Source organism: Oncorhynchus mykiss, unplaced genomic scaffold (assembly GCF_013265735.2).
Source record: "Oncorhynchus mykiss isolate Arlee unplaced genomic scaffold, USDA_OmykA_1.1 un_scaffold_144, whole genome shotgun sequence".
NCBI classification, from domain to species: domain Eukaryota; kingdom Metazoa; phylum Chordata; class Actinopteri; order Salmoniformes; family Salmonidae; genus Oncorhynchus; species Oncorhynchus mykiss.
This window is the reverse complement of record NW_023493665.1, coordinates 470,001-495,316: the sequence shown is the minus strand read 5'-3', so window position 1 is coordinate 495,316 and position 25,316 is coordinate 470,001. Positions and strand designations below refer to the sequence as shown.

At 45.7% G+C, this 25,316-nt stretch overlaps 1 protein-coding gene across 1 annotated transcript in view; it reads left to right on the top strand.

Moving 5' to 3' along the window:
• gpc5a (glypican 5a) overlaps nucleotides 1-25,316 on the top strand; it is a 306,601-nt gene that overhangs the window by 181,539 nt on the left and 99,746 nt on the right. Inside the window, exon 8 of the mRNA XM_036972358.1 lies at nucleotides 6,929-7,094. Within this exon, the coding sequence (XP_036828253.1) occupies nucleotides 6,929-7,094 (166 nt within the window). The remainder of the gene's footprint in view (nucleotides 1-6,928; nucleotides 7,095-25,316) is intronic.

Sequence of the window (25,316 nt, the reverse complement as noted above, 5' to 3'; positions counted from 1 at the left end):
AGTATCCTGTATATGTCCTGGTGACATAGTGAAGGTTATGTTGTGGAGGGTAGTGTCCTGTATATGTCCTGGTGACATAGTGGAGGGTAGTATCCTGTATATGTCCTGGTGACATAGTGAAGGTTATGTTGTAGAGGATAGTATTCTGTATATGTCCTGGTGACATAGTGAAGGTTATGTTGTAGAGGGTAGTATTCTGTATATGTCCTGGTGACATAGTGAAGGTCATGTTGTAGAGGGTAGTATCCTGTATATGTCCTGGTGATATAGTGAAGGTTATGTTGTAGAGGGTAGTATCCTGTATATATACTGGTGACATAGTGGAGGGTAGTATCCTGTCTATGTCCTGGTGACATAGTGAAGGTTATGTTGTAGAGGGTAGTATCCTGTATATGTCCTGGTGACATAGTGTTGTAGAGGGTAGTATCCTGTATATGTCCTGATGATATAGTGAAGGTTATGTTGTAGAGGGTAGTATCCTGTATATGCCCTGGTGACATAGTGGAGGGTAGTATCCTGTCTATGTCCTGGTGACATTGTGAAGGTTATGTTGTAGAGGGTAGTATCCTGTATATGTCCTGGTTACATAGTGGAGGGTAGTATCCTGTCTATGTCCTGGTGACATAGTGAAGGTTATGTTGTAGAGGGTAGTATCCTGTATATGTCCTGGTGATATAGTGGAGGGTAGTATCTTGTCTATGACCTGGTGACATAGTGGAGGGTAGTATCCTGTATATGTCCTGGTGACATAGTGTTGTAGAGGGTAATATCCTGTATATGTCCTGGTGACATAGTGTTTTGGAGGGTAGTATCCTGTATATGTCCTGGTGACATAGTGCTGTAGAGGGTAGTATCCTGTATATGTCCTGGTGACATAGTGTTGTGGAGGGTAGCATCCTGTATATGTCCTGGTGACATAGTGCTGTAGAGGGTAGTATCCTGTATATGTCCTGGTGACATTGTGTTGTAGAGGGTAGTATCCTGTCTATGTCCTGGTGACATAGTGAAGGTTATGTTGTAGAGGGTAGTATCCTGTATATGTCCTGGTGATATAGTGAAGGTTATGTTGTAGAGGGTAGTATCCTGTATATGTCCTGGTGACATAGTGGAGGGTAGTATCCTGTCTATGTCCTGGTGACATAGTGAAGGTTATGTTGTAGAGGGTAGTATCCTGTATATGTCCTGGTGACATAGTGGAGGTTATGTTGTAGAGGGTAGTATCCTGTCTATGTCCTGGTGACATAGTGAAGGTTATGTTGTAGAGGGTAGTATCCTGTATATGTCCTGGTGATATAGTGAAGGTTATGTTGTAGAGGGTAGTATCCTGTATATGTCCTGGTGACATAGTGGAGGGTAGTATCCTGTCTATGTCCTGGTGACATAGTGGAGGGTAGTATCCTGTCTATGTCCTGGTGACATAGTGAAGGTTATGTTGTAGAGGGTAGTATCCTGTATATGTCCTGGTGACATAGTGAAGGTTATGTTGTAGAGGGTAGTATCCTGTATATGTCCTGGTGATATAGTGAAGGTTATGTTGTAGAGGGTAGTATCCTGTATATGTCCTGGTGACATAGTGGAGGGTAGTATCCTGTCTATGTCCTGGTGACATAGTGAAGGTTATGTTGTAGAGGGTAGTATCCTGTATATGTCCTGGTGATATACTGAAGGTTATGTTGTAGAGGGTAGTATCCTGTATATGTCCTGGTGACATAGTGGAGGGTAGTATCCTGTCTATGTCCTGGTGACATAGTGAAGGTTATCTTGTAGAGGGTAGTATCCTGTATATGTCCTGGTGATATAGTGAAGGTTATGTTGTAGAGGGTAGTATCCTGTAAATGTCCTGGTGACATAGTGGAGGGTAGTATCCTGTCTATGTCCTGGTGACATAGTGAAGGTTATGTTGTAGAGGGTAGTATCCTGTATATGTCCTGGTGACATAGTGGAGGTTATGTTGTAGAGGGTAGTTTCCTGTCTATGTCCTGGTGACATAGTGAAGGTTATGTTGTAGAGGGTAGTATCCTGTATATGTCCTGGTGATATAGTGAAGGTTATGTTGTAGAGGGTAGTATCCTGTCTATGTCCTGGTGACATAGTGAAGGTTATGTTGTAGAGGGTAGTATCCTGTATATGTCCTGGTGATATAGTGGAGGGTAGTATCCTGTCTATGACCTGGTGACATAGTGGAGGGTAGTATCCTGTATATGTCCTGGTGACATAGTGTTGTAGAGGGTAATATCCTGTATATGTCCTGGTGACATAGTGTTTTGGAGGGTAGTATCCTGTATATGTCCTAGTGACATAGTGCTGTAGAGGGTAGTATCCTGTATATGTCCTGGTGACATAGTGTTGTGGAGGGTAGCATCCTGGATATGTCCTGGTGACATAGTGCTGTAGAGGGTAGTATCCTGTATATGTCCTGGTGACATTGTGTTGTAGAGGGTAGTGTCCTGTATATGTCCTGGTGACATAGTGTTGTAGAGGGTAGTATCCTGTATATGTCCTGGTGACATAGTGAAGGTTATGTTGTGGAGGGTAGTATCCTGTATATGTCCTGGTGACATTGTGTTGTAGAGGGTAGTATCCTGTATATGTCCTGGTGACATAGTGTTGTAGAGGGTAGTATCCTGTCTATGTCCTGGTGACATAGTGTTATAGAGGGTAGTATCCTGTCTATGACCTGGTGACATAGTGTTGTAGAGGGTAGTATCCTGTATATGTCCTGGTGACATAGTGGAGGGTAGTATCCTGTATATGTCCTGGTGACATAGTGTTGTAGAGGGTAGTATCTTGTATATGTCCTGGTAACATAGTGAATGTTATGTTGTGTAGAGGGTAGTATCCTGTATATGTCCTGGTGACATAGTGGAGGGTAGTATCCTGTATATGTCCTGGTGACATAGTGTTGGAGAGGGTAGTATCCTGTATATGTCCTGGTGACATAGTGTTGTGGAGGGTAGTATCCTGTATATGTCCTGGTGACATAGTGCTGTAGAGGGTAGTATCCTGTATATGTCCTGGTGACATAGTGTTGTAGAGGGTAGTATCCTGTCTGTCTGTCTGTCTGTCTGTCTGCCTGTCTGCCTGTCTGTCAGCCTTTAGATAATATCCCATTAGCTCTGCCACTTAATCTGAAAGTATTGAACCACTACAGTAACTAATTAGCATAGACAATTACAGCAGCAGATTCCCTCCTCTCCACTCTACCTATCTGATAAACACTAAGCGCTAGCTTCCCTCTCTCCCGCTCTCTTTCTCTCTCCCACTCTCTTTCTCTCGCCCACTCGCTCTCTCTCTCTTCCGCTCTCTCTCTCTCTCCCACTCGCTCTCTCTCTCTTCCGCTCTCTCTCTCTCTCTCTCTCTCTCTCTTCCGCTCTCTCTCTCTCTCTCTCTCTCTCTCTCTCTCTCTCTCTCTCTCTCTAGGTGTCTCTCTCTCTATCTAGGTGTCTCTGTCTGTCGTCTCGCGTCTCTCGCGTCTCTCTCGTCTCGCGTCTCTCTCTCTCCTCTCTCTCGTCTCTCTCGTCTCTCCTCTCTCTCGTCTCTCTTGTGTCTCTCTCCTCTCTCGTCTCTCTGGCTGTCTGTCTCTCTCTCTCTCGTCTCTCTCGTCTCTCTTGCTGTCTGTCTCTCTCTCGTCTCTCTCGTCTCTCGTTTCTCTGGCTGTCTCTCGTCTCTCTTGTCTCTCTGGGTGTCTGTCTCTCTCGTCTCTCTTGCTGTCTGTCTCTCTCGCTCGTCTCTCTGGCTGTAAGTCTCTCTCGTCTCTCTTGCTGTCTGTCTCTCTGGTCTCTCTTGCTGTCTGTCTCTCTGGTCTCTCTTGCTGTCTGTCTCTCTCGTCTCTCTGGCTGTCTGTCTCTCTCGTCTCTCTTGCTGTCTGTCTCTCTCGTCTCTCTTGCTGTCTGTCTCTCTCGTCTCTCTGGCTGTCTGTCTCTCTCGTCTCTCTTGCTGTCCGTATCTCTCGTCTCTCTGGCTGTCTGTCTCTCTCGTCTCTCTGGCTGTCTGTCTCTCTCTCGTCTCTCTCGTCTCTCTGGCTGTCTGTCTCTCTCTGGTCTCTCTTGCTGTCTGTCTCTCTCGTCTCTCTGGCTGTCTGTCTCTCTCGTCTCTCTTGCTGTCTGTCTCTCTCGTCTCTCTTGCTGTCTGTCTCTCTCGTCTCTCTGGCTGTCTGTCTCTCTCGTCTCTCTTGCTGTCCGTATCTCTCGTCTCTCTGGCTGTCTGTCTCTCTCGTCTCTCTTGCTGTCTGTCTCTCTCGTCTCTCTTGCTGTCTGTCTCTCTCGTCTCTCTGGCTGTCTGTCTCTCTCGTCTCTCTGGCTGTCTGTCTCTCTCGTCTCTCTGGCTGTCTGTCTCTCTCGTCTCTCTGGCTGTCTGTCTCTCTCTCGTCTCTCTCGTCTCTCTGGCTGTCTGTCTCTCTCTCGTCTCTCTGGCTGTCTGTCTCTCTCTCTCTCTCGTCTCTCTCTCTCGTCTCTCTGGCTATCTGTCTCTCTCGTCTCTCTTGCTGTCTGTCTCTCTCGTCTCTCTGGCTGTCTGTCTCTCTTGCTGTCTGTCTCTCTCTCGTCTCTCTGGCTGTCTGTCTCTCTCTCTCGTCTCTCTCTCTCGTCTCTCTGGCTGTCTGTCTCTCTCTCATCTCTCTGGCTGTCTGTCTCTCTCTCGTCTCTCTGGCTGTCTGTCTCTCTCTCTCGTCTCTCTCTCTCTCTCGTCTCTCTGGCTGTCTGTCTCTCTCTCGTCTCTCTGGCTGTCTGTCTCTCTCTCTCGTCTCTCTCTCTCTCTCGTCTCTCTGGCTGTCTGTCTCTCTCTCTCTCTCTCTCTCTCTCGTCTCTCTGGCTGTCTGTTTCTCTCTCTCTCCCCTCCATGCATTTAAATTATTCAATTAATTTGGATGTGTTTCCCTGGTACAGATGAACAGATGATGTACAGATGAAGATCACAAAGTCTTTTGATTGGGTCTCTACTGAGAGGAATATATGCACAGTGGTGTAAAGTACTGAAGGAAAAATACTTGAAAGTACTACTTAACCTCTAGCGTCGAGCAATCCCGTAAAGTACTACTTAACTTAAGTACTACTTAAGTCGTTTTTTGGGGGGTATCAGTACTTGACTTTGCTATTTATATTTCGGACAACTTTTACTTGACTCCATTCTTAAAGAAAAGAATGTACTTTTTACTCCTTACATTTTCCCTGACACTAAAAAGTACTAGTTCCATTTTGAATGCTTAGCAGGACAGGAAAGTGGTCCAATTCACACACTTATCAAGAGAACATCCCTGGTCATCCCTACTGCCTCTGATCTGGAGGACTCACTAAACAGAGAACATCCCTGGTCATCCTTACTGCCTCTGATCTGGAGGACTCACTAAACAGAGAACATCCCTGGTCATCCCTACCTCCTCTGATCTGGAAGACTCACTAAACAGAGAACATCCCTGGTCATCCCTACTGCCTCTGATCTGGAGGACTCACTAAACAGAGAACATCCCTGGTCATCCCTACTGCCTCTGATCTGGAGGACTCACTAAACAGAGAACATCCCTGGTCATCCCTACTGCCTCTGATCTGGAGGACTCACTAAACAGAGAACATCCCTGGTCATCCCTTCTGCCTCTGATCTGGAGGACTCACTAAACAGAGAACATCCCTGGTCATCCCTACTGCCTCTGATCTGGAGGACTCACTAAACAGAGAGTTTGTAATTGATGTCTTCGTGTTGGAGTATGCCCCTGGCTATCTGTAATTGATGTCTTCGTGTTGGAGTATGCCCCTGGCTATCTGTAATTGATGTCTTCGTGTTGGAGTATGCCCCTGGCTATCTGTAATTGATGTCTTCGTGTTGGAGTATGCCCCTGGCTATCTGTAATTGATGTCTTCGTGTTGGAGTATGCCCCTGTCTATCTGTAATTGATGTCTTCGTGTTGGAGTATGCCCCTGTCTATCTGTAATTGATGTCTTCGTGTTGGAGTATGCCCCTGGCTATCTGTAATTGATGTCTTCGTGTTGGAGTATGCCCCTGGCTATCTGTAATTGATGTCTTCGTGTTGGAGTATGCCCCTGGCTATCTGTAATTGATGTCTTCGTGTTGGAGTATGCCCCTGGCTATCTGTAATTGATGTCTTCGTGTTGGAGTATGCCCCTGGCTATCTGTAATTGATGTCTTCGTGTTGGAGTATGCCCCTGTCTATCTGTAATTGATGTCTTCGTGTTGGAGTATGCCCCTGTCTATCTGTAATTGATGTCTTCGTGTTGGAGTATGCCCCTGGCTATCTGTAATTGATGTCTTCGTGTTGGAGTATGCCCCTGGCTATCTGTAATTGATGTCTTCGTGTTGGAGTATGCCCCTGGCTATCTGTAATTGATGTCTTCGTGTTGGAGTATGCCCCTGGCTATCTGTAATTGATGTCTTCGTGTTGGAGTATGCCCCTGGCTATCTGTAATTGATGTCTTCGTGTTGGAGTATGCCCCTGTCTATCTGTAATTGATGTCTTCGTGTTGGAGTATGCCCCTGGCTATCTGTAAAAAAAATAATAAAAGGTGCCGTCTGATTTGTTTAATATCAGGGATTTTAAATGATTTATACTTTTACTTTGATACTTAGTATACGTAAAACCAAATACTTTTAGACTTTTACTCAAGTAGTGTTTTACTGGGTAATTTTCACTTTTACGTGAGTCATTTTCTATTAAGGTATCTTTACTTTTACTACAGAGCCCTGTGTGCCCTGGTCTAAAGTAGTGCACTATATATAGGGAATAGGGTTCTATAGGGCCCTGGTCTAATGTAGTGCACTATATATAGGGAATAGGGTTCTATAGGGCCCTGGTTTAAAGTAGTGCACTATACATAGGGAATAGGGTTCTACAGGGCTCTGGTCTAAAGTAGTGCACTATGTAGGGAATATGGTGTCGTTTGGGGAGGCAGACTAAGTGTTCAGTCTCTTTCTGTTCCAGCTGCTGCAGGGGAAGTCCATCCCCAAGTTTGGAACGTTGGATCTGATCGAAACAGGAAGCGGCCATGGTGAGGGGCGTGGCTACAGCGGAGACTGTGATGACGAGGATGGGTGTAGCGGATCAGGGGGTGGAGAGGTCAAGAGGAAGGTCATGACGGTCTCTAAACGTAAGTCGCCTCGGACCTTTGACTACTTCACGTTTCAGCCTTGTTCATTTCACTTGTTTGTTTACAGCAGCTGAGTTACCTTCCTCTGTCTGTCACACAACTGAGTTACCGTCCTCTGTCTGTCACACAACTGAGTTACCATCCTCTGCTGTCACACAACTGAGTTACCTTCCTCTGTCTGTCACACAACAACTGAGTTACCTTCCTCTGTCTGTCACGCAACTGAGTTACCTTCCTCTGTCTGTCACACAACAACTGAGTTACCTTCCTCTGTCTGTCACGCAACAACTGAGTTACCTTCCTCACGTCCTCTGTCTGTCACGCAACAACTGAGTTACCTTCCTCTGTCTGTCACGCAACAACTGAGTTACCTTCCTCTGTCTGTCACGCAACAACTGAGTTACCTTCCTCTGTCTGTCACACAACAACTGAGTTACCTTCCTCACGTCCTCTGTCTCTCTCTGGAAACATCTTAGTTTCCTTCCTCACGTCCTCTGTCTCTCTCTCTCTGGAAACATCTTAGTTTCCTTCCTCACGTCCTCTGTCTGTCTCTCTCTCTCTGGAAAAATCTTAGTTTCCTTCCTCACGTCCTCTCTCTCTCTCTGGAAACATCTTAGTTACCTTCCTCACGTCCTCTGTCTCTCTCTCTGGAAACATCTTAGTTACCTTCCTCACGTCCTCTGTCTCTCTCTCTGGAAACATCTTAGTTACCTTCCTCACGTCCTCTGTCTCTCTCTCTGGAAACATCTTAGTTACCTTCCTCACGTCCTCTGTCTCTCTCTCTGGAAACATCTTAGTTACCTTCCTCACGTCCTCTGTCTCTCTCTCTGGAAACATCTTAGTTACCTTCCTCACGTCCTCTGTCTCTCTCTCTGGAAGCATCTTAGTTACCTTCCTCACGTCCTCTGTCTCTCTCTCTCTGGAAACATCTTAGTTACCTTCCTCACGTCCTCTGTCTCTCTCTCTGGAAACATCTTAGTTACCTTCCTCACGTCCTCTGTCTCTCTCTCTGGAAACATCTTAGTTACCTTCCTCACGTCCTCGGTCTCTCTCTCTGGAAACAACTTAGCCAGCTGCGCCACCAATAGCAAAATACGGAACAATCTGAGGAGTGAGTTTAACCAACTCAGCTCGGTAACACGTCTCACCTGTTGTCACAGTGTAACACCTGATCTCAGATCTGATTACAGAAGACCGTATAATAGCATAGGTCAACTTGGTAACATGTCTCAGCTGATCTCAGGTCAGATTACAGAAGACCGTATAATAGCACAGGTCAACTTGGTAACACGTCTCAGCTGATCTCAGGTCAGATTACAGAAGACTGTATAATAGCATAGGTCAACTTGGTAACACGTCTCAGCTGATCTCAGGTCAGATTACAGAAGACCGTATAATAGCACAGGTCAACTTGGTAACACGTCTCACCTGATCTCAGGTCAGATTACAGAAGACCGTATAATAGCACAGGTCAACTTGGTAACACGTCTCAGCTGATCTCAGGTCAGATTACAGAAGACTTAATAATAGCATAGGTCAACTTGGTAACACGTCTCAGCTGATCTCAGGTCAAATTACAGAAGACCTTATAATAGCACAGCTCTTGTAGCTGTAGAACGATCATCAAAGACGACGCAGGCTGAACGTGATTTAATGGGGATCACTGATGCAATGCAGAAGAAAGTCCTGTGTAAATGTCAGCCGCTTCCCCAGCGGTCCGTGGGACAATAATCTGTTTCTCTCTCAGGGAGTCTCCATATGTCAACATCCGTCCGTCCCTACGATCACACGCTTTGTCACACTTTGTCAACCTCCGTCCCAAATGGTATCTTATCCTACGTAGTGCCTTACTTTGACCAGGGCCCCGTTGGGGACCCAGCCTCTGTCACACTAAACAGACAGGGCTAGTGGCCTTCCTTCCTCTCTATCTGTCATGGTGTTAATCTATCTGTCGTGGATTACTGTATTTCTGTCTGTCATGGTCCACTGAATATCTGTCATGGTCCACTGAATATCTGTCATGGTTCACTGTTTATCTCTCATGGTCCACTGAATATCTGTCATGGTCCACTGTTTATCTCTCATGGTCCACTGAATATCTGTCATGGTTCACTGTTTATCTCTCATGGTCCACTGAATATCTGTCATGGTTCACTGTTTATCTGTCATGGTCCACTGAATATCTGTCATGGTTCACTGTATATCTGTCATGGTTCACTGTATATCTGTCATGGTTCACTTTATATCTGTCATGGTCCACTGTATATCTGTCATGGTCCACTGTATATCTGTCATGGTCCACTGTATATCAGTCTGTCATGGTCCACTGTATATCTGTCATGGTTCACTGTATATCTGTCATGGTTCACTGTATATCTGTCATGGTTCACTGTATATCTGTCTGTCATAGTTCACTGTATATCTTTCATGGTCCACTGAATATATGTCATGGTCCACTGTACATCAGTCTGTCATGGTTCACTGTATGTCTGTCATGGTCCACTGTTGGTTCATGTTTCCTGGTTCCTATTGGTTAGGCCGTGTTTCCTGGTTCCTATTGGTTAGGCCGTGTTTCCTGGTTCCTATTGGTTAGGTCGTGTTTCCTGGTTCCTATTGTTTAGGTCGTGTTTCCTGGTTCCTATTGGTTAGGTCGTGTTTCCTGGTTCCTATTGGTTAGGCCGTGTTTCCTGGTTCCTATTGGTTAGGCCATGTTTCCTGGTTCCTATTAGTTAGGTCATGTTTCCTGGTTCCTATTGGTTAGGCCGTGTTTCCTGGTTCCTATTGGTTAGGCCGTGTTTCCTGGTTCCTATTGGTTAGGCCGTGTTTCCTGGTTCCTATTGATTAGGCCGTGTTTCCTGGTTCCTATTGGTTAGGCCGTGTTTCCTGGTTCCTATTGGTTAGGCCGTGTTTCCTGGTTCCTATTGGTTAGGCCGTGTTTCCTGGTTCCTATTGGTTAGGCCGTGTTTCCTGGTTCCTATTGGTTAGGCCGTGTTTCCTGGTTCCTATTGGTTAGGCCGTGTTTCCTGGTTCCTATTGGTTAGGCCGTGTTTCCTGGTTCCTATTGGTTAGGTCGTGTTTCCTGGTTCCTATTGTTTAGGTCGTGTTTCCTGGTTCCTATTGGTTAGGTCGTGTTTCCTGGTTCCTATTGGTTAGGCTGTGTTTCCTGGTTCCTATTGGTTAGGCCATGTTTCCTGGTTCCTATTAGTTAGGCCGTGTTTCCTGGTTCCTATTGGTTAGGCCGTGTTTCCTGGTTCCTATTAGTTAGGTCATGTTTCCTGGTTCCTATTAGTTAGGTCGTGTTTCCTGGTTCCTATTGGTTAGGCCGTGTTTCCTGGTTCCTATTGGTTAGGCCGTGTTTCCTGGTTCCTATTGGTTAGGCCGTGTTTCCTGGTTCCTATTGGTTAGGCTGTGTTTCCTGGTTCCTATTGGTTAGGCTGTGTTTCCTGGTTCCTATTGGTTAGGCTGTGTTTCCTGGTTCCTATTGGTTAGGCCGTGTTTCCTGGTTCCTATTGGTTAGGCCGTGTTTCCTGGTTCCTATTGGTTAGGCCGTGTTTCCTGGTTCCTATTAGTTAGGCCGTGTTTCCTGGTTCCTATTAGTTAGGCCGTGTTTCCTGGTTCCTATTGGTTAGGCCGTGTTTCCTGGTTCCTATTGGTTAGGCCGTGTTTCCTGGTTCCTATTGGTTAGGCCGTCTCCAAGCATCATAATCATATACATAAATACACCTTTTGTGTTTTTCTCTGCTTTCTTCCTTAATCCTCCCAATCATGTCCTGATGCTATCAGATCAGAGTTAATAGGATGAGATTACCGTAGATTATAGATCACGTTGTTGGGGGAGATTAAGATATGGGTTTTTGACAACCTCCTAAGGGAATCCGATCCAATCAGCCCTCCTCTGGATCTGAAACAGGTTTTTAACAGGATTATGTTTGGATACAATTCAATGATATCTGCCCTGTGATTGTTGTGGTGATGGGATCACTTCCTCTGTGTAGGGTGGAATGGGGAGTCCTCTTGTTGTGGTGATGGGATCACTACCTCTGTGTAGGGTGGAATGGGGAGTCCTCTTGTTGTGGTGATGGGATCACTACCTCTGTGTAGGGTGGAATGGGGAGTCCTCTTGTTGTGGTGATGGGATCACTTCCTCTGTGTAGGGTGGAATGGGGAGTCCTCTTGTTGTGGTGATGGGATCCCTTCCTCTGTGTAGGGTGGAATGGGGAGTCCTCTTGTTGTGGTGATGGGATCACTACCTCTGTGTAGGGTGGAATGGGGAGTCCTCTTGTTGTGGTGATGGGATCACTTCCTCTGTGTAGGGTGGAATGGGGAGTCCTCTTGTTGTGGTGATGGGATCACTTCCTCTGTGTAGGGTGGAATGGGGAGTCCTCTTGTTGTGGTGATGGGATCCCTTCCTCTGTGTAGGGTGGAATGGGGAGTCCTCTTGTTGTGGTGGTGGGATCACTACCTCTGTGTAGGGTGGAATGGGGAGTCCTCTTGTTGTGGTGGTGGGATCACTACCTCTGTGTAGGGTGGAATGGGGAGTCCTCTTGTTGTGCGGTGGGATCACTTCCTCTGTGTAGGGTGGAATGGGGAGTCCTCTTGTTGTGGTGATGGGATCACTACCTCTGTGTAGGGTGGAATGGGGAGTCCTCTTGTTGTGGTGGTGGGATCACTACCTCTGTGTAGGGTGGAATGGGGAGTCCTCTTGTTGTGCGGTGGGATCACTTCCTCTGTGTAGGGTGAAACGGCGAGTCCTCTTGTTGTGGTGGTGGGATCACTACCTCTGTGTAGGGTGGAATGGGGAGTCCTCTTGTTGTGCGGTGGGATCACTTCCTCTGTGTAGGGTGGAATGGGGAGTCCTCTTGTTGTGCGGTGGGATCACTTCCTCTGTGTAGGGTGGAATGGGGAGTCCTCTTGTTGTGGTGGTGGGATCCCTACCTCTGTGTAGGGTGGAATGGGGAGTCCTCTTGTTGTGGTGGTGGGATCCCTACCTCTGTGTAGGGTGGAATGGGGAGTCCTCTTGTTGTGGTGATGGGATCACTTCCTCTGTGTAGGGTGGAATGGTGAGTCCTCTTGTTGTGGTGGTGGGATCCCTACCTCTGTGTAGGGTGGAATGGGGAGTCCTCTTGTTGTGGTGATGGGATCACTACCTCTGTGTAGGGTGGAATGGCGAGTCCTCTTGTTGTGGTGGTGGGATCACTACCTCTGTGTAGGGTGGAATGGGGAGTCCTCTTGTTGTGGTGATGGGATCACTTCCTCTGTGTAGGGTGGAATGGCGAGTCCTCTTGTTGTGGTGGTGGGATCACTACCTCTGTGTAGGGTGGAATGGGGAGTCCTCTTGTTGTGCGGTGGTTGAGGAGGCAGTTTTATCCCGTAACATTGAAAGGATTTGACTGTTTTATGAGGAAATACTGATGTGATTGGTCAAATTTGCAAGCCCTCGCATAGTATGCAGGGAATTTTGCAGCATAAATCCTAGAGTCACTGCCTTTTCCCTATATAGGGCCAATAGGGTTCTGGTCAAAAATAGTGGACAATGTAGGGAATAGGGTTCTATAGGGTTCTGGTCAAAAGCATTGCACTATGTAGGGAATAGGGGGCAATTTGGGATGTAGCCTCTGTCTGTTTTGCACGTAAAATTATGTTCCATACGTTCTGTGTTGTGGTGGGAAGCCATATGTTCTGTGTTGTGGTGGGAAGCCATACGTTCTGTGTTGTGGTGGGAAGCCATATGTTCTGTGTTGTGGTGGGAAGCCATATGTTCTGTGTTGTGGTGGGAAGCCATACGTTCTGTGTTGTGGTGGGAAGCCATACGTTCTGTGTTGTGGTGGGAAGCCATATGTTCTGTGTTGTGGTGGGAAGCCATATGTTCTGTGTTGTGGTGGGAAGCCATATGTTCTGTGTTGTGGTGGGAAGCCATACGTTCTGTGTTGTGGTGGGAAGCCATATGTTCTGTGTTGTGGTGGGAAGCCATATGTTCTGTGTTGTGATGGGAAGTCATATGTTCTGTGTTGTGGTGGGAAGCCATACGTTCTGTGTTGTGATGGGAAGCCATATGTTCTGTGTTGTGATGGGAAGTCATATGTTCTGTGTTGTGATGGGAAGTCATATGTTCTGTGTTGTGGTGGGAAGCCATATGTTCTGTGTTGTGATGGGAAGTCATATGTTCTGTGTTGTGGTGGGAAGCCATATGTTCTGTGTTGTGGTGGGAAGCCATATGTTCTGTGTTGTGCTGGGAAGCCATATGTTCTGTGTTGTGCTGGGAAGCCATATGTTCTGTGTTGTGCTGGGAAGCCATATGTTCTGTGTTGTGGTGGGAAGCCATATGTTCTGTGTTGTGGTGGGAAGCCATATGTTCTGTGTTGTGATGGGAAGTCATATGTTCTGTGTTGTGGTGGGAAGCCATACGTTCTGTGTTGTGGTGGGAAGCCATATGTTCTGTGTTGTGATGGGAAGTCATATGTTCTGTGTTGTGGTGGGAAGCCATATGTTCTGTGTTGTGGTGGGAAGCCATATGTTCTGTGTTGTGGTGGGAAGCCATATGTTCTGTGTTATGCTGGGAAGCCGTACGTCCATACGTTCAGAGACGGGGTCTAAAATGAGTTTAGTAGCAGACACGGGTTCTAAAAGGAGTTTAGTAGCAGACACAGAGACGGGTTCTAAAATGAGTTTAGTAGCAGACACAGAGACAGGTTCTTAAAGGAGTTTAGTAGCAGACACAGAGACAGGTTCTAAAAGGAGTTTAGTAGCAGACACAGAGACAGGTTCTAAAATGAGTTTAGTAGCAGACACAGAGACGGGTTCTAAAAGGAGTTTAGTAGCAGACACAGAGACGGGTTCTAAAAGGAGTTTAGTAGCAGACACAGAGACGGGTTCTAAAAGGAGTTTAGTAGCAGACACAGAGACGGGTTCTAAAAGGAGTTTAGTAGCAGACACAGAGACAGGTTCTAAAAGGAGTTTAGTAGCAGACACAGAGACAGGTTCTAAAAGGAGTTTAGTAGCAGACACAGACGGGTTCTAAAAGGAGTTTAGTAGCAGACACAGAGACAGGTTCTTAAAGGAGTTTAGTAGCAGACACAGAGACAGGTTCTAAAATGAGTTTAGTAGCAGACACAGAGACAGGTTCTAAAAGGAGTTTAGTAGCAGACACAGACGGGTTCTAAAAGGAGTTTAGTAGCAGACACAGAGACAGGTTCTAAAAGGAGTTTAGTAGCAGACACAGAGACAGGTTCTAAAAGGAGTTTAGTAGCAGACACAGAGACAGGTTCTAAAAGGAGTTTAGTAGCAGACACAGAGACGGGTTCTAAAATGAGTTTAGTTTTTGCTAGCAGGAAAGACACATGGATTTCCTGCGAGGGGGGGAAGCAGAATGAGAGGAAGGAGGAGATTAAGTGGAGGAGGGCCCCGTTAGCATCAAGTTCTTATTAATTAATAGTGTGTCTCAGGAGGAGGATATTATAGGATTTGATTCCCTGGGTGGCAGTCAGGAGGAGATTAAAGGATACGATTCCCTGGGTTGCAGTCAGGAGGGCCCCAGGCTGATGAAGGATAACGGGGAGATGTTCTCATGGACGCTTCTAAACTGACTGGATTGGACCTAGTTGCTGAAAGATGTGCCCCAGGCTGATGAAGGATAACGGGGAGATGTTCTCATGGACGCTTCTAAACTGGCTGGATTGGACCTAGTTGCTGGATTGGACCTAGTTGCTGAAAGATGTTGGACCGTAGATCTTTATGTTGTAGCATCACCCACAATAGAGGTAATCCTACAGCTCTATGTATACAGTCTACTAGAATCCAAGTTGAGGAAGATGGAGCCGACAGACATGGTAGTTCTACGTCTCGTACTTCTAGCTCCTAAGCAAGTCTTTGAAAGCCAAGTGAACAAACAGATCACCGACCATTTAGAATCCCACCGTACCTTCACCTCAGTTCACCTCAGCCACGATCAAGGTCCTAAACGATATCATAACCGCCATCGATAAAAGACAGTACTGTGCAGCCGTCTTCATCGACCTGGCCAAGGCTTTCCACTCTGTCAATCATCATATTCTTATCTGCAGACTCAACAGTAGTTTCTCTAATGATTGCCTCCTGGTTCACCAACTACTTCTCCGACAGAGTTCAGTGTGTCAAATCAGAGGGCCTGTCGTCCGGGCCTCTGGCGGTCTCTATGGGGGTGCCACAGGGTTTAAGTCTCGGGTTGACTCTTTTCTCTGTAAACATCAATGATGTTGCTCTTGCTGCTGGTGATTATCTGGTCCACCTCTACCCAGACGACACCATTCTGTTTACTTCTGGCCCACCTTTGGACACTGTGTTAACAAACCTCCAAACGAGCTTCCACTCCAAACAATACTCCTTCCGTGGCCTCCAACTGCTATTAAATGCAAGTAAAACTAAATGCATGCTCTTCAACCGATCGCTGCCCGCACCTGCCCTCCTGACTAGCATCACTACTCTGGACGGTTCTGACTTAGAATATGTGGACAACTACAAATACCTAGGTGTCTGGCTAGTCTGTAAACTCTCCTTCCAGACTCACATAAAACATCTCCAATCCAAAGTTAAATCTAGAATCGGCTTCCTATTTCGCAACAAAGCATCCTTCACTCATGCTGTCAAACATACCCTCGTAAAACTGACTATCCTACCGATCCTCGACTTTGGCGAGGACATTTACAAAATAGTCTCCAACACTCTACTCAGCAAATTGGATGCAGTCTATCACATTGCCATCCGTTTTGTCACCAAAGCCCCATATACTGCCCACCACTGCGACCTGTATGCTCTTGTTGGCTGGTCCTCGCTACATATTCATCGCCACCTTATCTCAGCTCACTGATCCCCATAGCAATACCCACCCGTAGCACGCGCTCCAGCAGGTATATTTCCATGGTCATCCCCAAATCCAACACCTTCTTTGGCCACCTTTCCTTCCAGTTCTCTGCTGCCAATCACTGGAACGAATTGCAAATATCACTGAAGTTGGAGACTTATATCTCCCTCACTAACTTCAAGCATCGGCTGTCAGAGCAGCCTACCGATCGCTGCAGCTGTACACAGCCATCTGTAAATAGCCCATCTGTAAATAGCCCATCTATAAACAGCCCATCCAACCAACCTCCTACCTCATCCCCATATTGGTTTTGTTTTTCTGCTCTTTTGTACACCAGTATTTCTACTTGCACATCCTCATCTGCACGTATATCACTCCAGTGTAAATTGCTAAATTGTAATTACTTTGCCACTATTAGCCTATTTATTGCCTTACCTCCTTACTCCGTTTGCACACACTGTATACAGATTTTTCTATTGTGTTATTGACTATACATTTGTTTATCCCATGTGTAACTCTGTGTTGTTGTTTGTGTCGCACTGCTTTGCTTTATCTTGGCCAGGTCGCAGTTGTAAATGAGAACTTGTTCTCAACTAGTCTAGAGGTGATCTGGTCTACCTGGTTAAACAAAGGTGATCTGGTCTACCTGGTTAAATAAAGGTGATCTGGCCTACCTGGTTAAATAAAGGTAAAATAAATAATAATAATATGTAAACTTGGCAGTAATTCTTTGGGAAGTTATTTCTTATTAGAACATTTCTTTGTGTTATTACGTACAGCCGGAAGTAACTTTTGGATATCAGAGTGGAGGTAACTCACCAGCATTCAGAGTGGAGGTAACTCACCAGCATTCAGAGTGGAGGTAACTCACCAGCATTCAGAGTGGAGGTAACTCACCAGCATTCAGAGTGGAGGTAACTCACCAGCATTCAGAGTGGAGGTAACTCACCAGCATTCAGAGTGGAGGTAACTCACCAGCATTCAGAGTGGAGGTAACTCACCAGCATTCAGAGTGGAGGTAACCCACCAGCATTCAGAGTGGAGGTAACTCACCAGCATTCAGAGTGGAGGTAACTCACCAGCATTCAGAGTGGAGGTAACCCACCAGCATTCAGAGTGGAGGTAACTCACCAGCATTCAGAGTGGAGGTAACCCACCAGCATTCAGAGTGGAGGTAACTCACCAGCATTCAGAGTGGAGGTAACTCACCAGCATTCAGAGTGGAGGTAACTCACCAGCATTCAGAGTGGAGGTAACTCACCAGCATTCAGAGTGGAGGTAACTCACCAGCATTCAGAGTGGAGGTAACTCACCAGCATTCAGAGTGGAGGTAACTCACCAGCATTCAGAGTGGAGGTAACTCACCAGCATTCAGAGTGGAGGTAACTCACCAGCATTCAGAGTGGAGGTAACTCACCAGCATTCAGAGTGGAGGTAACTCACCAGCATTCAGAGTGGAGGTAACTCACCAGCATTCAGAGTGGAGGTAACTCACCAGCATTCAGAGTGGAGGTAACTCACCAGCATTCAGAGTGGAGGTAACCCACCAGCATTCAGAGTGGAGGTAACCCACCAGCATTCAGAGTGGAGGTAACTCACCAGCATTCAGAGTGGAGGTAACTCACCAGCATTCAGAGTGGAGGTAACTCACCAGCATTCAGAGTGGAGGTAACTCACCAGCATTCAGAGTGGAGGTAACTCACCAGCATTCAGAGTGGAGGTAACTCACCAGCATTCAGAGTGGAGGTAACTCACCAGCATTCAGAGTGGAGGTAACTCACCAGCATTCAGAGTGGAGTTAACTCACCAGCATTCAGAGTGGAGTTAACTCACCAGCATTCAGAGTGGAGTTAACTCACCAGCATTCAGAGTGGAGTTAACTCACCAGCATTCAGAGTGGAGGTAACTCACCAGCATTCAGAGTGGAGGTAACTCACCAGCATTCAGAGTGGAGGTAACTCACCAGCATTCAGAGTGGAGGTAACTCACCAGCATTCAGAGTGGAGGTAACTCACCAGCATTCCGACCAGAGGTACAACTTTCCTGGATTGGATCCTTTGTTCGTACAGCTGAACTTATCCCAGAGGCTCCTCCAAGAAGACGCCGGTAGAGAAGAGGTATTCAGAGTGCACTTCTAGTCCGATTCAGGAGGTCTTCACACCGTCCACTGCTTCCGAGTATATTACTCTCTGATGTTCAGATCCCTGCACCTTAGAGGCTGCTGCCCCATGAACAAAGACATGGAATCACTGGTCACTTTAATAACGGAACACTAGTCACTTTAATAATGTTTACATACTTCTCTACTCATCTCATATGTATATACTGTATCTTACTGTATTCTAGACAATGCCAAACCGACATTGCTCATTCTAATATTTACATATTTCTTTATCCTTTCTTTTACTTTTAGATTTGTGTCTATTATGTGTGTTGTTGTGAATTGTTAGATATTACTGCACTGTTGCAGCTAGAAACACCACCATTTCTTTACACCCGCAATAACATCTGTTAAATATGGACCAATAACATCTGTTAAATTTGTGTATGGACCAATAACATCTGTTAAATATGTGTATGGACCAATAACATCTGTTAAACCTCTTTGGGCTGAGATCCACAAACGATTATGTTAGGTCAGAGCCAAGTCACCGAAAAACACAGCCATTTTTCCAGCCAAAGAGAGGAATCACAAAAATCAGAAATAGAGAAAATGAATCACTTGCCTTTGATGATCTTCATCAGATGACACTCATAGGACTTAATGTTACACAATACATGTATGTTTTGTTCGATAAAGTTCATATTTATCAAAAAAAATTCAGTATATATTGGCGCGTTATGTTCAGTAGTTCCAAAAACATCTGGTGATTTTGCAGAGAGCCACATCAATTTACAGAAATACTCATCATAAACTTTGATGAAAGATACAAGTGTTATACATAGGATTAAATATTCACTTTCCTTTGATCTTCATTGGAATGCACTCCCAGGAATCCCAGTTCCACAGTAAATGTTTGTTTTGTTCGATAAAGTCCATAATTTATGGCCAAATACCTATTTTTTGTTTGCGCGTTTAGTTCACTAATCCAAATCCAGAGAGCGCGGGCACTAAGTCCAGACGAAAAGTCAAAAAAGTTTAATTAAAGCTCGTAGAAACATGTCAAACGATGTATTATAATCAATCTTTAGGATATTTTTATCATAAATCTTCAATAATATTCCAACCGGACAATTCCGTTGTCATTAGAAAGGAAAGAGAACAACCGTCTAGCTCACGGCCACGTACGAGACACAACTAATGGTTTTCAGGCTGACCACTTGTTGAAACAGCTCTTATTCGCTCCCATTTCACAGTAGAAGCCTGAAACAACTTTCTAAAGACTGTTGACATCTAGTGGAAGCCGTAGGAAGTGCAATCGGATCCCATTTACACTGGATATTGGATAGGCAGTCACTTAAAACTACAAACCCCAGATTTCCCACTTCCTGGTTGGATTTCTCTCAGGTTGTTGCCTGCCATATGAGTTCTGTTATTCTCACAGACATCATTTTAACAGTTTTGGAAACTTCAGAGTGTTTTCTATCCAATTCTCGTCCTGAGTAGCAGGCAGTTTACTTTGGGCATGCTTTTCATCCAGACGTGAAAATTCAGCCCCCTATCTCAAAGAAGTTTTAAATATGTGTATGGACCAATAACATCTGTTAAATATGGACCAATAACATCTGTTAAATATGGACCAATAACATCTGTTAAATATGGACCAATAACATCTGTTAAATATGGACCTGTTACGAATCCCTTTTGGCCCGACAGTCTAGGGGGGATGGTAATGAGACCCGTAACATATCTCATGCAAATTATAGTTGTGACAAAGTGTGAACGAAATAACCACGACAACTGAAATAATACCGTCAAACTCAGGGTTTATTTATAAACACACGGTAATGGGGGGAGCAGGAAAAGGGGCTGAGCTGGACCCAAGGAAAGAAACAAGCAGGAAGAGGTGTGTCTTCTGATTGATGATTGATTGTTGACTGATTGGGGAGTGATGATTTTCACCTGTGAGGGGAGAAGGAGAGAAAAGAAACACACACACACACACAGGATACACACACAGCATAACTGTATCCGTAACATGACCAATGACATCTGTTAAATATGGACCAATAACATCTGTTAAATATGGACCAATAACATCTGTTAAATATGGACCAATAACATCTGTTAAATATGTGTATGTGACCAATAAAGTATGGTTTGATTTGTAGGGTGCACTACTTTCGACGGGGCGCTATAAAGAAATAGGGTGCACTACTTTCGACGGAGGCCTTTAGGGAATAGGGTGCACTACTTTCGACGGGGGCCTATAGGGAATAGGGTGCACTACTTTTGACGGGGGCCTATAGGGAATAGGGTGCACTACTTTCAACGGGGGCCTATAGGGAATAGGGTGCACTACTTTCGACGGGGGGCTATAGGGAATAGGGTGCACTACTTTTGACGGGGGCCTATAGGGAATAGGGTGCACTACTTTCGACGGGGGCCTATAGGGAATAGGGTGCACTACTTTCGACGGGGGCCTATAGGGAATAGGGTGCACTACTTTCGACGGGGGCCTATAGGGAATAGGGTGCACTACTTTCGACGGGGGGCTATAGGGAATAGGGTGCACTACTTTCAACGGGGGCCTATAGGGAATAGGGTGCACTACTTTCGACGGGGGGCTATAGGGAATAGGGTGCACTACTTTCGACGGGGGGCTATAGGGAATAGGGTGCACTACTTTCGACGGGGGGCTATAGGGAATAGGGTGCACTACTTTCGACGGGGGGCTATAGGGAATAGGGTGCACTACTTTCGACGGGGGCCTATAGGGAATAGGGTGCACTACTTTTGACGGGGGCCTATAGGGAATAGGGTGCACTACTTTCGACGGGGGGCTATAGGGAATAGGGTGCACTACTTTTGACGGGGGCCTTTAGGGAATAGGGTGCACTACTTTTGACGGGGGCCTATAGGGAATAGGGTGCACTACTTTCGACGGGGGCCTATAGAGAATAGGGTGCACTACTTTCGACGGTGGCCTATAGGGAATAGGGTGCATTACTTTTGACGGGGGCCTATAGGGAATAGGGTGCACTACTTTAGACGGGGGCCTTTAGGGAATAGGGTGCACTACTTTAGACGGGGGCCTATAGGGAATAGGGTGCACTACTTTCGACGGGGGCCTTTAGGGAATAGGGTGCACTACTTTCGACGGGGGCCTATAGGGAATAGGGTGCACTACTTTTGACGGGGGCCTATAGGGAATAGGGTGCACTACTTTAGACGGGGGCCTTTAGGGAATAGGGTGCACTACTTTAGACGGGGGCCTATAGGGAATAGGGTGCACTACTTTCGACGGGGGCCTTTAGGGAATAGGGTGCACTACTTTCGACGGGGGCCTATAGGGAATAGGGTGCACTACTTTCGACGGGGGGCTATAGGGAATAGGGTGCACTACTTTCGACGGGGGGCTATAGGGAATAGGGTGCACTACTTTCGACGGGGGCCTATAGGGAATAGGGTGCACTACTTTCGACGGGGGGCTATAGGGAATAGGGTGCACTACTTTCGACGGGGGGCTATAGGGAATAGGGTGCACTACTTTCGACGGGGGCCTATAGGGAATAGGTTGCACTACTTTCGACGGGGGGCTATAGGGAATAGGGTGCACTACTTTCGACGGGAGCCATAAGGTTCCATTTGGGATGAATATGCCCTGAGTCTGACACACTGAGAGGACTGGTTCACCTCCCCTGAGTCTGACACACTGAGAGGACTGGTTCACCTCCCCTGAGTCTGACACACTGAGAGGACTGGGTCACCTCCCCTGAGTCTGACACACTGAGAGGACTGGTTCACCTCCCCTGAGTCTGACACACTGAAAGGACTGGGTCACCTCCCCTGAGTCTGACACACTGAGAGGACTGGTTCACCTCCCCTGAGTCTGACACACTGAAAGGACTGGGTCACCTCCCCTGAGTCTGACACACTGAGAGGACTGGGTCACCTCCCCTGAGTCTGACACACTGAGAGGACTGGTTCACCTCCCCTGAGTCTGACACACTGAGAGGCCTGGGTCACCTCCCAAGAGTCTGCTACACTGAGAGGACAGGGTCACCACCCCCGAGTCTGATTATCCTGAATCAGGAGGTAATTATCCTGAATCACAAGGTAATTATCCTGAATCATGAGGTAATTATCCTGAATCAGGAGGTAAATATCCTGAATTAGAAAGTAATTATCCTGAATCAGGAGGTAATTATCCTGAATCACGAGGTAATTATCCTGAATCAGAAGGTAATTATCCTCAATCACATGGAAATGATCCTGAATCATGAGGTAATTATCCTGAATTAGGAGGTAATTATCCTGAATCAGGGGGTAATTATCCTGAATCAGGGGGTAATTATCCTGAATCAGGGGGTAATCATCCTGAATCAGGGGGTAATCATCCTGAATCAGGGGGTAATTATCCTGAATCAGGGGGTAATTATCCTGAATCAGGGGGTAAATATCCTGAATTAGAAAGTAATTATCCTGAATCAGGAGGTAATTATCACGAGGTAATTATCCTGAATCACGAGGTAATTGTCCTGAATCACAAGGTAATTGTCCTGAATCACGAGGTAATTATCCTGAATCAGGGGGTAATTATCCTGAATCAGGAGGTAATTATCCTGAATCATGAGGTAATTATCCTTAACTAGGAGGTAATTATCCTGAATTAGGAAGTAATTATCCTGAATCAGGGGGTAATTATCCTGAATTAGGAGGTAATTATCCTGAATTAGGAGGTAATTATCCTGAATTAGGAGGTAATTATCCTGAATTAGGAAGTAATTATCCTGAATCACGAGGTAATTATCCTGAATCATGAGGTAATTATCCTGAATCAGGAGGTAATTATCCTGAATCAGGGGGTAATTATCCTGAATCAAGAGGTAATTATCCTGAATCATGAGGTAATTATCCTGAATTATGAAGTAAGTATCCTGAATCAGGGGGTAATTATCCTGAATCATGAGGTAATTATCCTGAATCATGAGGTAATTATCCTGAATCATGAGGCAATTATCCTGAATCAGGGGGTAATTATCCTGAATCATGAGGTAATTATCCTGAATCAGGGGGTAATTATCCTGAATCATGAGGTAATTATCCTGAATCAGGAGGTAATTATCCTGAATCAGGAGGTAATTATCCTGAATCAGGAGGTAATTATCCTGAATCAGGACGTAATTATCCTGAATCAGGGGGTAATTATCCTGAATCATGAGGTAATTATCCTGAATCAGGAGGTAATTATCCTGAATCAGGAGGTAATTATCCTGAATCAGGGGGTAATTATCCTGAATCACGCAGTAAATATCCTGAATCAGGAAGTAATTATCTTGAATTAGGAGGTAATTATCCTGAATAACGAGGTAATTATCCTGAATCATGAGGTAATTATCCTGAATCAGGGGGTAAATATCCTGAAGTAGGAAGTAATTATCCTGAATTAGGAGGTAATTATCCTGAATCATGAGGTAATTATCCTGAATCGGGGGGAAATTATCCTGAATTAGAAAGTAATTATCCTGAATCATGAGGTAATTATCCTGAATTAGGAAGTAATTATCCTGAATCAGGGGGTAATTGTCCTGAATCAGACAGACACGCCAGACAGACACGCCAGACAGACACGCCAGACAGACACGTCAGAGGAAGTAGAGAGAGGTTTAACCCCATTAGTAAGCCAAGGTCCACCTCTCCTCCTCCTTCCTCTCCACCCCTCTAGATAATGTCACACATGGCAGCTGTTGCCACCCTAAACTCAACCAACCGCTTCAGGATCAATCTGTATTTAGCTCTGTGTCAAGGTCTGTTAGTCTGCTGGTCCTCTAAAAGTTCCTCCGCAATATCGGATTGCTGTCATGTAATGCTTTGCGTTAGCCGAATGTGTTGAATGAAATGTGTCCATATCCAATAACAGTGGATAACATCGTCTCTGTGGTCTTTTTCAAAAGGTTGAGAGTGATTTTTACTGGACAACTTGAACTCTGATTATGTCTCCGATCAACAGATTGGTGTTCTGTGGGATTTCCTTGTGATGCTCCTGGACTAGTTAATGGGATCTGCCTGTTCTGTCTGCACCCTGAATCATCCTCTGTACCTCCTCCTCTCCTCTCATCCCCGAGGGTCTGTCCCTGAGAAACCATCCTGAATCATCCTAAATGTCATCCTCTATTGTTCATCCTGTATAAAACCCAGTTAGTCAGATGGATCTGAACTGATTCCTTCCCCAAGGTAAATTTGGCTGGAAACTTGGGGTTGAAGGTGTAGTGAGAGGTCTGAGAGGACAAGGACAACTGGATTTGTTGTGGCCCTCTCCTCATACCTAAACAGGACAAAACATAACATACAGTTGAAGTCGGAAGTTCACATACACCTTGGCCAAATACAAACGTTTCGGGTAGCCTTCCACAAGCTTCCCACAATAAGTTGGGTGAATTTTGGCCCATTCCTCCTGACAGAGCTAGTGTAACTGAGTCAGGTTTGTAGGCCTCCTTGCTCGCACACACTTTTTCAGTTCTGCCCACACACATTCTATAGGATTGAGGTCAGGGCTTTGTGATGGCCACTCCAATACCTTGACTTTGTTGTCCTTAAGCCATTTTGCCACACCTTTGGATATATGCTTGGGGTCATTGTCCATTTGGAAGACCCATTTGCGACCAAGCTTTAACTTCCTTTTAATGTTGCTTCAATATATCCACATAATTTTCCTACCTCATGATGCCATCTATTTTGTGAAGTGCACCAGTCCCTCCTGCAGCAAAGCACACCCACAACATGATGCTGCCACCCCCGTGCTTCACGGTTGGGGTGGTGTTCTTCGACCTGCAAGCTTCCCCCTTTATCCTCCAAACATAACGATGGTCATTATGGCCAAACAGTTCTATTTTTGTTTCATCAGACCAGAGGACATTTCTCCAAAAAGTACGATATTTGTCCCCATGTGCAGTTACAAACCAAAGTCTGGCTTTTTTTATGGCGGTTTTGGAGCAGTGGCTTCTTCCTAGCTGAGCGGTCTTTCAGGTTATGTCGATATAGGACTCATTTTACTGTGGATATAGATACTTTTGTACCTGTTTCCTCCAGCATCTTCATAAGGTCCTTTACTGTTGTTCTGGGATTGATTTGCACTTTTCGCACCAAAGTACATTCATCTCTAGGAGACAGAATGCGTCTCCTTCCTGAGCAGTATGACGGCTGCCTGGTCCCATGGTGGTTATAGTTGCATACTATTGTTTGTACAGATGAACGTGGTACCTTCAGGCGTTTGGAAATTGCT